The following is a 15,442-nucleotide window of genomic DNA, read 5'->3' as shown; positions in this document are numbered from 1 at the left end:
ATGTATTTCCACCACATGTGTGCAGTGCCTGCAGAGACCAAAGCATGTCATATCTGGAACAGGAGTTAGCAGTGACTTTGATTGCCCTGTGGGTTCTGGGAACCAAACTTGGGCCTCCAGATGCAATGGGCTGCTTTTAGGGAGGGAGAGCCAGTGCCTGGGTTCTGCTGCTTTGTTGCTGTTTTGCCAGTGACTTTGCTTTTCTTTTACTCTTGTATTAGCTTTGGCAGCAATCCTTGGAGCAGTGCCATTCCTGGGGACGTACTGGGCCGCAGTACCTGCAGTCCTAGACTTGTGGCTGACACAAGGGCTAGGGTGTAAGGCCATCTTGCTCCTGGTCTTCCATCTCTTGCCGACATACTTCGTAGACACTGCGATTTACTCTGACATATCAGGGTAAGCATTCTCAAGTTCTTGATAAGTCATAGAGTGTTTAGTTTTGGGAAGAGATGGAGAAAGACTAGTGGAAGAATTTTTCATTTGGGTAGCCTTTTGTGATTTCTCTGACAGTGAAATTTGTATGTAGTATAATACTGCTATGATAGAGGTATGATTGTTAAATAAGTATTTATAAAGCCACAAGTTAAGACAAAATTATGCATATGGTTTGACTTTTGTGGCATTTGGCCTAGGAGGGAAATATTACCAGAGATACCTAAAATATTTCAAATACAGCAAAGAGTTAGTAGATATTTTGGTGCTGCTTTGCCTTTGTAGAAAATGATTATGCAATTGTACATCTGCAAATTCCAACCTAATGTGAGTTACAGCGTGTTCTAATGCCTGTGCTCTCTTCAGATCTATGTCTGTATGGACACGGCTTCAGCTTCAAACGCATCAAACTTTGCTGATACCATAAAGATCTATCCTGTGTTTTGGTCTCTGTATAGAGATTGCATCCCGTCCTCAATCAGGTTGTCACGTAGACATGTGTCCAGATTTCACATTGTTCATTATTGTCTCCGTCCCAACCAAGTGGATTTTCATCATTCTGACTTAAATTTCAGAATATGGCCTGTGAAACCCACCCAAACAGCTAATATATTTATTATCTTCATTTTTATAATGATTATTGTTTGGAGAAAGGAGCTCACTGAGTAGCTCAGATAGACCTCCCAATTCACAATCCTCCTGTCTCAACTTTATAAGTTCTGTAGTTCCAGCTCGGACTCACATCTGGCCTCATTTGGTATCCTGTCAGTAAACAAAAGATCCAGTGAGGTTGAGTGCCTGTGGAGTGGGGATGGGGAGGAAGCATGGTGATGCGCACCTTTAGTACCAGCTCTTAAAGATGCAGAGGCTGGTGGATGATCCTGTGAGTTCGAAGTCAGCCAGTTTGAGGTCATCCAGGGCTCCATAGTGACACTCTGTCTCAAGAACAAAACCTAAAAGCCAACTGGACAGGGCCTCAGCTTCTAGAAACAGCTGTCTTCAGTTATTTTAAGTTTTCTGAAATTAAGTTGTATGGTGACTTATTTCTTCTCAAATAAATTAAAGTTGGAAATTAATGTAGAGCAGTGTAGAAGCCCTTTTGAACCAGAGTGAAACAAAATAGGAAACTCCCAATCCTTTCCATTGTATCGGCGTGAATAAACGCAGGCAAATATTAAAGAATATATACAAATTTAATGATTAAATAAAACAGAACCGAGGTAGCACAGGAGGTAGGAAAGAAAAGGGACGAGCGGCTCCCGCTTGCCCGATTTATTCTTATGCGTTCGCCCGAGGCAAACCTGCCCTCTAAAGGGGCTGGCTTAACCCTACATCCCATGGGGGATTTATATGCCTACAGCTTGAGAGGGAAAAGCAAAAGTATCAGCCGGGATCTGTGATCCTAGCGTTCAGGAATCAGAATCAAGACGATTGTCAGTTGCAGGCCCACTTGAGCTACATACCAAGATCCTGTCTCAGCATCAAAAACAGAGCTTGGAGCTGTAGAATTGTCTCCATGGATAAGACTGTGTAGTCTTCTTCCAAGGGACTGGACTTTGGTTCCCAGCACCTACACTGGGCAGCTCACAACTGTTTGTATCTGCAGTTCTAGGGAATCCAAGTTCCTCTTCTCACATGCCATCGTACAACACACACACACACACACACACACACACACACACACACAAATGTAAAAATTCTGAAACAAAAACCAAAAACAAACCCAACAGAAACAAAGCCTGGCTTAGTGGTGCCCAGTTGTAATCCCAGCACTTGAGAGGCATAGGCAGGAAAGTAACCAAAAGTTCAAAGCCATTTGTTTTACATTGCAAGCTGCAGGTGAGTTAGGGCAACAGGATGACACCCTGCCTCAAAACAGCCAACCATAGAACCAATACTGTGGTTTCAAAAATGAGGTCTAAACAGTATATGATTTATACTTATGTTCCATGTATTTAAACTTTGTTGTAAATTTTTTATATTAAGGTTATAGTTATAATTTAAGATTTGTATGTGATTTTCTCATAAATATTTGATCAGTATTATTAGGAAATGAAAAGTTTAGTGTAAATTACATATGTATTTAGTAATTTATTTGTTATTTTTGTGCATTGGTGTTTTGCCTGTATATATATCTGTGTGAGGGTGTCAGATCTTGGAGTTGCAGACAGTTGTGAACTGTCATGTGGGTGTTGGGAATTGAACCTGGGACCTCTGGGAGAGCAATCAGTGCTCTTAACTGCTGAGCCACCTCTCCAGCCCTAAATTATATTTTTAATTAAACTTTTATTTAAAAATCTTCCTTCCCCCACTCTAAGCCTTAAGAATGTCCGATAACAATTTTCTTCAAACATATTGGTTAGGGGAAGTCTGCTTGACCTTTGTGGGCCACTGCTATGAATCTCTTTTTGAAAGAAAGAAGAGAGCTAAATTATGAACATCATGCTTTTGTTTCCTGAAGGCTGGCTGACCACAGTATGAGTTTGTAAACTGTAATATATTATCAAAATCCTTCCTACGTATTTAATTATTTACCCTCATTAAAATGTTCCACTCATTTGTGTTATTTAAAAACTCGAAACAAACAGACCGTGACCAGTTCTTCATCCCTCTTGCGTCAGTGGTCAGGGCTTATCTCTACTGTGCTGCTATATCTGGCTCACTCCATCCCATCGTACCAGTGATGCCGTGATAAGCTTCAGACAGTTATGACTCCTGGGAAATAAAATCTTGGGCTTTGTTGACAGATGCCTTCCTTATGTGGCCCTTTATTACACCTGTGGTAACCGTGTTTTAGAAGGTTGCCAAAGGTCTAAACTGAGAATAGGCATATTGATGTTACTATTTTTTACAGCTATAATTATGTTTTATTAAAGACGCCATAGTTAGTTGAATGCATGCTGAATTATGCTCACTGTTGTACTTGAAGTAACCTAGTGGGCATCTTAGGTCACCAGTCTTCAGCCAGCAGAAATCTTCAGGGAGCCGTGTGGAATGTACAGACTACCTGATGACAGCGAGTCCTGTAAGAAAAGGCAGATGTCACTCATTGCTACATATGAAGAAAATCCTTGTTTCTCAATATCATTATACTGTTCTTGATTCTGCATTGACGTAATCCGAAGAAAGCTAGTAGTGTAATAAAGCCTGAAATAGCAGGGAACTAATGTTGTATTGGAGAGTACTTGGGACTTACTCCACAGATGGCGCGCGTTAGAAGTTGCATGAGCATGTGTTCTTTGTTCCAGAGGAGGCCATCCTTACCTGACTGGCTTAGCGGTGGCTGGCGGAGCGTACTACCTGGGCCTGGAAGGAGCGATCATTGGGCCCATACTTCTCTGCATACTTGTGGTTGCTTCCAATATCTACAGTGCCATGCTAGTGAGTCCTACGAATTCAGTGCCCACACCAAATCAGACACCTTGGCCTGCTCAGACTCAGAGGTGAGTTCAGCAGCGTGGTGGCAACCACGGTAGACATAGACATAGACTGCCCTGTCTCTGTTTTCAGTGATGACCTGCATCTAGACTCATCAGAGCACTCGTTAGCCGTGCAACATAGTTCATCAGTCCTCAGGTTTTCCAGTGCATTCTCAACATCAGATATTCGACTTATTGATAGTCTGACTGTAGTCACTTCAGAATGGTTTTGAACACTGTCTAAAGTGTACTGTGTACTGTGCTTGAGGCGAGCCTTGTTTGGCCAGTGTTTCTACCTGTATTACTCACCAATCATTGTATTTTCTTTCACTCATTCTTTTTCATTGTTTTCTGGCATTCTGGTGTATGAATACAGCAGTCTCGTTTTTCAGTGTGGTATTGAAAGGCATTAGATAGCTGTCATTTTATGTCTGTTAAAAGACAGGATTCTGTTAGTTAGCTGGCGTGCATATCCTGGTGGTTGTGAATTATATTTCACTTGCTTGTATACCTAGAAGTGAAATGTCTACTGTGTATCAGATTTAGTGTTGAAAACTTGGAACATAACCTAGGTGCGTTGGCTCATGCCTATGACCTCAGTGTTTGGAAGGCAGAGGCGGGCGGATTATCAGTTCAGCCCTCTGACAGCAGCTCAGGCAGCATAGTAACACTGTTCTAGAATCAAACAGTGATTGCAAAATGGACTTTGTGTGTAAAGTTTGTGCCTATACAGCCTAGCAACAGTTTGAGAATAAAAAATTTTAAACTTCTAGACATTTCGTTATGTTTTCCAGCTTGTCTTCAGTGGGAAAGCAAGCTTTCTGTGTTGTTGTATATTCTGGTGTATTTGAGTACTCCAACTGACAAGTCGGTTCTGACAGTCCACTTACACTTTTATATTACTGTGTAAAATCCTTTTAAAGTGTGGTCCTGTTCTTTTTGTTTTAAATTTCATATCTCTTGAATCGAGCACAATGGTTCCTCAGAAGCCTATTGGAGCTAATAGTTTTGTTTTGGATTTTTTTTTTATTGTTGTTTGTTTGTTTGGAGACAGGATCTATGTCACTGTGTAGCCCTGGCTGGCCTGGAATTCAGAGATCCACCTGCCTCTAACCTCCAAATGCTAGGGTTAAAGGCGTGTGTCACTACACCCTCATTTAATGCACCCTTTTAATGATGGCTAAGAAAAGTCAGTTTCCTCAAAAAGAGTAGAACACAGAGACCTAGGGGACTGACAAAGGACTCATCAGCTGGGGCTGCCAACACTAGAACTAGACCTTTTCTTCCCCGACCCTTTTCCTCTCCTGTCTTCTTCTCCTCTCCCTTCCCCTCTCCTTGCTTTCCTAGAGGCAGTCGCGCTGTGGCTCCCAGCCCCACTGAAGTACTACCGCATCACTTTGCTTTCTCATTTAATAGTGGGTGCTATAGCGGGTGTCTGCCTAGTGAAGGGTAGCTTCTTCAGAGCACCAGAGGGACAATCACAGATGTTGTTAATGTTTTGCTGTTAATTTTTTTGGGGGGTCTTCTAATTATTTTTAATCTATAAAGCAAGAGTTATTTTGTTTATTTATTTATTTATTTATTTATTTTTGGAATTTTCGAGACAGGGTTTCTCTGTAGCTTTTGGTTCCTGTCCTGGAACTAGCTCTTGTAGACCAGGCTGGCCTCGAACTCACAGAGATCCACTTGCCTCTGCCTCCCGAGTGCTGGGATTAAAGGCGTGTGCCACCACTGCCCGGCTAGCAAGAGTTATTTTAAGGTGAAACAGAAGAAACCAAGGTAGAGACAAGAGTCCTGTTTCTCTTCTCCTGGAAGTCGGATGCTGTGTCATCAAGTGGGGAGTTCTGGGAAAGACGATGCAGGGGTCCATAGATAACCACCGTTGTTTCCTTCATGCTTGTGGACGGTGCTTACTGTGAAAAACAGAACTTTGACTTTTCCCTGTGCAAATGGTGTTAGGTAATGAAGGTGTTTGGGTTTTGGCTCATGTTAAAAGTGAGACACTGAAGCTATCGCTGCGGTATTAAGGGCATGCTTAATACCGTGACAAGTCCATTGCCTGTGCAGCCCTTGATGGCTGTGATTTTTTTGGTCCCTTTTGTGGGGTGATTGAGTCCTCACAGATCATCAGCTCTGGTTGGAAGTAGCAAGCCCAGCTGCAGCCAGGAGCAGGGAAGGGCTGATGCACTGCTGGTGCAGAGATCTGCTGTAGGCGTGGTACCCTGTGCCAGTACATAGCTCACTTGCATCTCTGCCTGTTGTTCCTAGTCCAAAAACTTCCCTGTCTCCAGAGAGAAGAAATTAATTTTTGCCAAGGAGTGGGGAGGAAGGGACAGATGCTTGGTATGGCAGACGGTGGGGGCGATGGAGGGCAAGGTGCTGTCTTGGACTTTCCTAGCAGATGAGCAGCGATTCATTGCTTAGCTCCACCCTCCCCTCTTGTAGTTAGCTCATGTTACCTACTTCTGAGCCTTATAGGGGATTTTGCTGGGTGAATTCATGTTGTTTTAGGCTCCTTCTACTACTGGCCTGGAATTTCTGCTTTTCAGGAATGGCCGAGTCCCAGTGGTTGCCTGTTGGATTCTCCCCACCAACTCCCAGCTGTTCATGGGTGCTTGTTCTGGCATTCAGTGTTGGATGCACTGCTCCTGTAGTGTGCAGTTTTAAATGGCTGTTTAAGTAGTAACACACATGACACTTGTAACATTTATTGAAACTTACTGTGTGCTGAATCCCATGATAAAAACTTTGTTTTTTTTTTTTTTTTGAGGCAAGGTCTCTCTATGTAGCCCCAGTTGGCTGGAACTCACTGAGATCCACCTGTCTCCACTCCTGAGTTCTGGGATTAAAGGCATATACCAGGCCTCTGCAGATGTTCTGTTCTGAACCCATCAGTGCTTCTTCTGGTGCTTAGATGAAGAAGTTTAGAGACGTTAAGTTGCCCTTGGTCACATAGTTCCAAGCGTGCAAGCTGACCTGTTTCAGCTAATGTCTTTGTCTTTGTTTGCCCTAAATGCTCTGTGTCCCAGAACAGAGGAACCATGCGAAGCGCCTCCTTTTCTTGGCCAGGAGGCAGCATTGAATAGTAAATCACCAGGCTAACCACAGTCAGCCACAGTGTTAATCTTAGTTTGTACATCTTTGTCCTTCAGGCAGACTTTTCATTCATAAATGAGAGAAATGATCAGTTATGTTTCATTCAAACTTACAGATTTCTTTAAAACTTTTAAAGATGTCAAAGGATAAATTAATCTATAGAATTTTAGAAATGCTTATAGATTATTAGTTATAAAAACATTTTTCGGCGGTTTTCAAAATTACTACCTGAGTCCCTATTTGTTGGAGAAAGCTTTTAGCTGACTTCGTTTATCTTCAAATTTGAAAACACAAACTTGGACAACACTCTAAGAAATAGTTACATAAATCGCTATTTGCAGCAATGGTTCTGGCAACGGAGGGGAGTGCACTTCCACCCCCATGCACTCATGCATTGTTAGGACTCTAGTGGATAGAGCCTGGGGATCTGCCAAATACAGTGCTCAGAAATATGGACAGTGTCACTATTGCTAAATGTCAGTACATAGATGGATGTAAATCTTTGTTGTTTGACCCTTTTAAAAGATGATAACAAATCCCAGCACTCGGGAGGCAGAGGCAGGCGGATCTCTGTGAGTTCGAGACCAGCCTGGTCTACAAGAGCTAGTTCCAGGACAGGCTCCAAAACCACAGAGAAACCCTGTCTCAAAAAACCAAAAAAAAAAAAAAAAAAAAGATGATAACAGAAGTATTTAAGGAGACTTTTGTTGCAGTGTTCAGTCTGTCAGTGCGTGGTTTGTTCACACTGCTGCCTGGACTCAGCACACTTAAGCCTGTGTTGTCTTTTAGTTCTGTTTCTAATGAAAATGTTGAGCGCTTCGTGATAACTGATGGCTGATTTGCTATAAAAACAAAATTAACTTTACTTGACTTTGAGGAAAGTGATCTAGAAAGAAACGGTGCTATAACATGCTCTGTTTATATGGTCAGAGACTAAATGTAAGTTGGAAATTGCTCTTCAGGGCCTGGAGAGATGACATAGTAGTTTAGGACTATTTGTTGTTCTTGTAGAGGACCTTCTTTTTAGGTCCGTATGGTACCTACAGCCATCTGGAACCCTAGTTCTAGGGAATTGGATGCTCTCTTCTGAACACCAGACATGCACATGAGGCACCTACATACGTGCACTCAAAGCTCTCAAATTTGTTTTAGTTTGAAAAACGCCAGTGTTTTAGGGTCCAATGTCTTTTGTCTTCCTCCCTGGTGGTTCTGTTAAGGAGTAGTATGGTTTCTCTAGATGACCGCTAACAAACTGTCCATATATATCTCACTTCAGGCAAGTTTGCCTCAGTAGGAACAATGCCAATAATAAAACCTTCTCACCCATCACCAGCTGATCTCAAAACAATGTAAAGAAGATGGAAGGTTTTTTTTTCTTGTTTAAAAGAAGTCCAGAGGGGCATTCATTGCAGGTCTAATGTGTTAAACAAATGCCAAGCCAAGCCTCTCTCCATCAAAAGGCTGTGGCTTTCTAAGGTGGATACTGGAGCTCGTGTCCCTTGATAAGCTCTGACCTGCCCATTTGACTGTCTGTAAGCACCTCAGCTTTGTGTTGTGACTCAGGCCAGTCAGTCATATCAAGGACTGTTTAGCCACCACTGTCCTAAAGTAGAAACCTTTGTTCAGCACACCTTTCTACCCAGTCCAGATACCAGCTGACACTGGCAGTGTTCGCTTAGCTTGTCTGATGGAGGACAGCAATAGTAGAAGGTGGTAAAATGCCGTCCCACATCTGCCTGAAGCTCTGCCTGCAGCAGGGCTTGGGTTCTGTGCTGCTCCAGGGATTCTACTTCCTAACAGGAGGCTAGTCACTCAGTAGTTAATCCAGGCTGCAACTTAATCTCTCTAATATCATCATGTGTATTTTCCAGCTAGTTAGAAGCTCTAAGAGCCAAACCACTGCCCAAAGTTGCATAACACTCCTCTGACCATCCTGTTAGCCAAAATTCAATCACATAGCCTTATGTGGTTCCGTAAGTCTAGGGAAGTCTTTTGGATAAAAGATAATGGACTCAGCCCTAAACTGGGCTTTTGTTTGTAAAGAATACGGGCTCACTAGTAGATTTTGAAACAATCTTGTGAAAATACTAAAATCAGTGATTGGACTCTCTTCTGCCCTGTTAGAGGTTATGAAATAACGCAATGCTGTATGGTGGCTGGTTCCGGGCTTGCCCTCCCTCCTTGCTTCTAATTTTTCTCTTTGTGGTTTTACTGTCCCTGCGCCTTTCCAAACCAAAACTGACCCTTGTGTCTTCTTTTTTAGGACTTTCCGTGACATCTCTGAAGATCTGAAATCTTCAGGAGAGTGACAGGGCTTTGCTGCAGTGACTTCTCTTGGGGAGTTCCACCTGACGGTGACTGCTCCCAGGTGTGGCCTCTTCTGTCAGCTGTGTCTGCCAGGCAGGGGCACCCAGAAAAGAAGCAGAAGCCTCCCAGCCTTACACGCAGAACACCAAGTGAGAGTGGACTTGCTCTAGGATGCTTTGCATTTTAAACACAGCTTGAGTTGAAAGCTCGTTCGCTCACAGCTCATGCTAAGATGACTTGAAAAGTTTCAGTTCATGCACTGGTACCGAGGCTTGAAACTGCCCTCTCGATTGTCTACTGCAATGCGTATTTATAAAGTCTCCCTAAGGATTCTGAAATACCTGCTGTTAAAGGTATATTCACTGTAATTTTCCTCCTGTGTTAGGAGCGCTTAGCCCCTTTTCAGTGATGAGGCTTTCACTTTCTTGTATGGCTTAGTAAACAGGGAACATGCGTCTGATACTCTTTTAGAATAACATCATCCCCTCCTTGGAGAAGAAAGGAGTCTTCGGGGTAAAGCTGGGGTATGTGTGCTGTGACCAGAAGAGAAGCAGTAAGAGTGGGGCTCTTCCTCCCTTCCTCCTCTTTACCCTCCTTTCAGTATTGCCAAATTTCTACAACGTTCCCGACCACATTGGATCTGGAGCTGCCGTGAATGAATACTAACGATGCCATGGACTCCGTGTGTTAGCTTTCTTCTTCTAACAGTTTCACAAGGAAAGATGCTCAGGTGGAGTGGTCCTCTGGTTTGTTGTGTGTGCCCCCAGTTCTTGACCTGGGACTCTATCAGTAAGTTACTTAGCAGCAGACTGTCACTTAGCACAGTGCCTTGCACACGTGACTTTAGATGAATGCTTGCTGAGTTGGACTGTAACTTTCTACCTATCTCAGATATGACAGAACCAGCATAGTGCTTTCCTTTTGCAGCCCTTGTGCATATAACTTCACATGCATTTCATCAGCTCCCTCAGCTTTGCATTCAACAGTGTCACACTGGACAGTGGCCAGTACGGAGCCACCAGTGTTATAAGACTTGGTCTCCCATCTCCCGGCTTCACATCTGCAAACTCTGTCGCAAAGCATCTCTTAGGACTTTAGCAGTTTCCCAGTCCTGTGCCAGGTGTTGCCCTTCATTCCTTACAAGTGAAAGAAAGCTTGTCCTGTTTCATGACATGGCCAGGAGAGCCAGCTCCTCATGCAGTGCCCTTCCTAGCTCTTAAGTCACCAGCTCTGCCCGTGCCCCGAGAGAATAGGGAGCAGAAGGGATTTGTGCTGAAGATTTTTGTTGAAAGCATTTAAGACTAAAATTATTTTTTCTAAAACATCTAAGTTTATAAATTTATTTATGTCACAAGTAATACACCCCACATACTATAGTGTCCTGACTTGGCCATGGATAACATAGCACATGCAGGTCTCCTGGTTGTATCATGAGTCCTTCAATATTTATGACCTATTATTCCATTACCTGTTAGATTTGGCCACTAAATCATTTATTGTTCTTTAGTCAGTTGGTCATTTGCTCATTAACACGTTTCTTGAGTGTTAGTAAAGTCTAGGCACTGTGCCAGGGACTGTACAGGGTGTTCTGGGAGATAGGTCCTGAAAACAGCCGTCCTCACCTTCAATGCCAGACAGATCATGCATCATTCTAAATCTGAAATTCTTGTATTAAAATGGCTGAAGAAACCAAGTTTCTGTTTGTTTACTATAACCTGTTAAGTTTATAGCTATAATTAGCACATACTCATAGAAGGCAATAAACACAGTTGTTTGTGTGCATATACAAATTATGTTGCTCCAATGTGCTTTTAAGCCATGTAAGAGCAAAATTGCAAAAACCTAGGTTTGAGCTAATTTATAGCTGTTGGTAGGGTAGTTCACAATCTAAGTGTGAAGTTGTTTGAGGGAACTTCTGAGCTTCCTAGATTAGTAGCAGCAGCTTAAGACCGCACTGGAATTTTAGGGGGAGAGGTCCCCGTAGCAGCACACCGTCCTAATCAGGACACTCAAACTCTCCATCGCTACAGTGAATTCAGGAGGTTGGAACTAGAAAAGCACCCTGGCATGTGTCACGCACAGGGAAGAGGTTTTACAGAATTTTTCTAGAATAGATAGAGAGCAGGTGGCATGACCAGGTGGGAGTTTTTAGCTTAAGTCTCTAACCTGCCCTGAAGAGTTTGCATGGGAATTTGATCTGGGAAGATGTTCCCCTAGGAACAGAGAGGGTATCTGTGCCAGGCATTTGTGTGTGTGTTTGGGGGTGTGTGTCTGTCTGTTTGTGTATAGAATGCAGTGTATTTATGTGTGAGTGCTTGTAGAATGCATCCATGAAGCAAAAGTAGCTTCAGTGAAACTGAGGACAGAACTCTGTCATAGCATCTTGGATTCCACAGATATAGTAAGGGTTAGTTTCCAGTTCCCATTCTCTGACAGTTTTAAACTGAATGGGTACACAGGGAGCTAAGAAGCTGTGTGCACCCATCTGCTCCTGATTGTGAGAGAGCAGGTGCAGGGCTGGAAACATAAAGTGCATATGATAGACCTCCTGCCTGGATCCCACAGTCTTATTTTCAGATGTGATCTATGGGCTTCTTCAGCTGCCAGTGTTAGATAGTAAAACTGTGAGTTTCTAGCCCGTCTTCCCCAAGAGCTGACTGCTGACCTTTGGGCTCTGAGATGAGTCTGGGTTGGCTCTTGACTGTGGAAAGGTGCTGTGTGGAGACCCTGTGTCCAGACTCTGGCTCTTGGGATGGCAGCTGTGTGGACCAGTGTACAGGCGGGAAAGGACTTGCAGAGCTGCTCCTCTGGCTAACCTTGGCTACTCACCGAGCTTTTTCAGGACTTCTGCATTCCTCTACTTCCCACTTTGGCTAGATGCCTGTTTCAGAAGTGTGACAAGAAATGCTGGGAACACAAGGCTAATCAGGCTTGGACTAAAATACAGTCATGTAGGTGACTATCTAGAGGTCTTAACCTAGTTTGTGAGGAATACATTCACGACTTTCCATATTCAGGTCCTGACCTTCCAGTATGTTCTGAGGGTCTCTCACAGCCTTTCCAAGTGTATCACAATATGACTTTGAGTGCCCTCTTCACAGTGAAAATTGCTTATGGCAACAAACTTCCAAATTCTAGTTCCTGCAGAGAACAACTACTATTTATTTTCTATTTATTTATTTATTTTTATCAGTTTCTTGTCTGCTATTTTTGCCACTAAATGTGTTCATTTCATTAACTCAGTAAGGTTTGGGAAAAACACCTATCTGAAGCCACTAAGCAGCTTTCTTGACAACTTAAAAACACATAAGAGAATTGTAGATGAGGATCCTTCTTAGCAGTCGCAGAAGTGTGGTGCTTGAATGGGCTGTTGTAATGAGAGGATGAGGTCGTTTTAGAGAAGGAAATAGATTTGTGGGTAAGTTATGGCACAGAGCCTGTTAGCAGCAGAATTCAGAGTGGAATGCAGATGCCCTTGCTCTCAGCTCACCTTCTGCTTCTCTTCCCTTTTCCTCAACCACTTTTGTCAAAAAAAGAAGTTCTATATAGCAGTCATTTACAGAATGAATAGTAAGAGAAAAACTGCTGAGAGAGGGGAGATTCCACGGTCAATTAAAATTCAGGAATGCTAAGTTATTTCCTTTCCCTGGGATGTCTGAGTTTCTGTTATGCCATGACACACTGTGAACTCAGGAGGGACAGACTGTGTCACTGTATGTCATGTCCCTGTCCTCCACCTTCCTCTGAGCATCTCAAAAGACCAGGGTTCCTTTGATCAAGTTTACAGGTCTTGTAAAAGACGGCTGCTAGTGAGAATACTGGCAGTCCCTATGTTACCGCAGTACTAGGGGAAGGCCACAAGTCCTAGCCGTCTGCTGCCCAGAGCTGTACTAGCAGGGAGGATGTTCTTTCCCACCTGTGGCCCACAAAATCAGTAGCCAAGTTCTCCAAGAATCATTCAGTGTGCAGATACACTGGTGATACTGTTGCTGCATCTTAGCAATGCTTTTGTATGGCACTTTATAATTTTCCGGCACCTTTAGGTTCAGCCCAGTGAGACAGACAGTATTACAGTCATTGTACAGATGAGGCACTGGAAACTCTAGAGAAGTTTGTTGTTGACCCCTTCTCTTCCCTTCCTCTCTCCTAAGTTTAGATCACAAAAGGATGGAGTCAGGATTTGGTTATAGAGTCTCTGACTCCAAGTCCAAAGTTCTTCCTACTGGTCTTTCCTTCTAGCTTTATTTATACAGTGAAGGTATGGAAACAGACCCAACCGTGGTTTGGCTTATTGTGAAATATAAATGCTTTGGTTATTGGAGTGGCCCAGAAGTAACTCTTGCTGTAGCTGTCCTAGAGAAAACCCTTCTTTGTCCTTACAGTGTTACTTGTTCAGGTACCTGGATTGTATTCAAATACTGTTTGATTGTGAAACTAAGATTAAACATATCCTTGTAATTATTTAACTCTGACAATGTATCGCCGCTGCATTCTCAGGTGAAGGAGAGAAATGGTTTGACAGGAAAAATAGCATTCAAATGCAGCAGTAAATATCCTTTATTACACAAATGCTGTTTCTTAGCTTTAATTTGCTTCCACAAGTTACTGATGTAATATCTTTGTAAAATGTAAAACATTTATATTTTGAAATAAAGTCACAAATGTTGGATGAAACAGGTGATAAACAGCCTCTTTTTTTTGTTTGTTTGTTTTTATAAATTTGATCTTTATCCAAACTTTCCCTGTGTATCCTACCTTTGGCACCAGGATTCATACTGGCGCCGGTATTTTTGTTGCAGTTTGGTCATCTTACATAAGGGAAACTGTCTGGGGAGCGTACGTTTGCACCTTAAAGTGGCCAAAGGGTCCATAGCTGAGGCAGAAGTCCTCAGTGCACTGGAGAGAGGCAGACTTGTAAAAAGTGGGAGGATGGTGGTTGAAGTTAAAGGCGCCTGGAGAGTTGGCTCTTCCAGAGGACCCAAGTTGGATTCCTAACACCCATATTTGGCAGAATTGGAAGATGAGTTGAATTTAGGAACACTTCTTTTTTAAACTCCTCCCCGCCCCCCAGGATTTCTCTGTGTAACGGTCCTGGCTGTCCTGGAACTTTCTTTGTAGACCTGGCTGGTCTTGAACTCACAGAGATCCTCCTGCCTCTATCTCCCAAGTGCTGGGATTAAAGGCGCACTGCAGCCACCACCACCCAGCAGGAGCTCTTCTTTTTAAGTTTTGCTATCTCCATTACCAGATGCTCACGCTGCTTTGGCAGATAAAGCTGAGCCCTGCAACTTTACTTTAAATACTGGAAGTTGAGCCCATCAGTCTAACTTGCTTCGGTAGGTGATCGTTAGCCGCTATGGTCCTTCAAAAAATATTTTCTTGTGCTTCTCAGTCAGTTGCTTGAGTCTAGAATCCTCCCTAAGGTGCAGACTTCTGAAATCCTTCCTTGGCTTCGCTCCTGGAAACCGGAGGAAAAGTGCTGGCGATCCCTCTCATCACAGGAGTTGTGTATGAACTCATGGTTGGGCTGAGAGAATGGATTCTTAGCCTTAAGTGACTTCAGTCAGAAATAGACACGATGTTTTAAGGAGCCGTTAACACACTGCTAGTACTTGGCTAATATTAAAAATAATTGTAAAAAGTAGTTTTAAACAGTATTTATCAGTGCATACAACTTCTTAATTCTCTTGAAGGTGAATTCTAAAGATACTGCCTGCAAGATCCACTACCTTCTTGCTGAGTAGCAGGATACTTCTGTGAATGTATTATCAAATGTTTCAACTCCGTGTAAGAGATATATAATCAGAAAATAGGAGTGAAGCCGGGTGGTGGTGGCGCATGCCTTTAATCCCAGCACTCGGGAGGCAGAGGCAGGTGGATCTCTGTGAGTTCGAGGCCAGCCTGGTCTACAAGAGCTAGTTCCAGGACAGGAACCAAAAGCTATGGAGAAACCCTGTCTCAAAAAAAAAAAAAAAAAAAAAAAAAAAAAAAAAAAAAAAAAAAAAAGAAGAAGAAAGAAAGAAAGAAAAGGAAAAGAAAATAGGAGTGAAGGGGAAATGGGGTGGACCTTCCTGGAAAGCCATGAAAAGATAATTACAAGTATAATTGCCACCTCAGGGCAGAGATTCCCTACTATTTTCAACCCCATCAAAACTTACAGAAATATGTATGATTTTTTGACTTTTAAA

The 15,442-nt window shown here is 42.8% G+C and overlaps 1 protein-coding gene across 3 annotated transcripts in view; it reads left to right on the top strand.

Annotated features, from left to right (window-relative positions):
• The window catches only part of Tmem245 (transmembrane protein 245), a 76,381-nt gene extending 62,453 nt beyond the window's left edge, over positions 1 to 13,928 (top strand). For all 3 annotated transcript variants that reach the window (XM_041657066.1, XM_041657067.1, XM_041657065.1), the window contains 3 exons: positions 222 to 396; positions 3,681 to 3,875; positions 9,211 to 13,928. In XM_041657066.1, the coding sequence (XP_041513000.1) occupies positions 222 to 396; positions 3,681 to 3,875; positions 9,211 to 9,256 (416 nt within the window). In that variant the 3' untranslated portion in view covers positions 9,257 to 13,928. The remainder of the gene's footprint in view (positions 1 to 221; positions 397 to 3,680; positions 3,876 to 9,210) is intronic.
• Positions 13,929 to 15,442: the final 1,514 nt, after the last annotated feature.

The sequence above is a fragment of the Microtus oregoni genome, unplaced genomic scaffold (genome assembly GCF_018167655.1).
Source record: "Microtus oregoni isolate MIOR12 unplaced genomic scaffold, Mior012 000008F_ref0000371, whole genome shotgun sequence".
Taxonomy (NCBI): domain Eukaryota; kingdom Metazoa; phylum Chordata; class Mammalia; order Rodentia; family Cricetidae; genus Microtus; species Microtus oregoni.
This window is presented reverse-complemented; position numbering and strand designations above follow the sequence as displayed.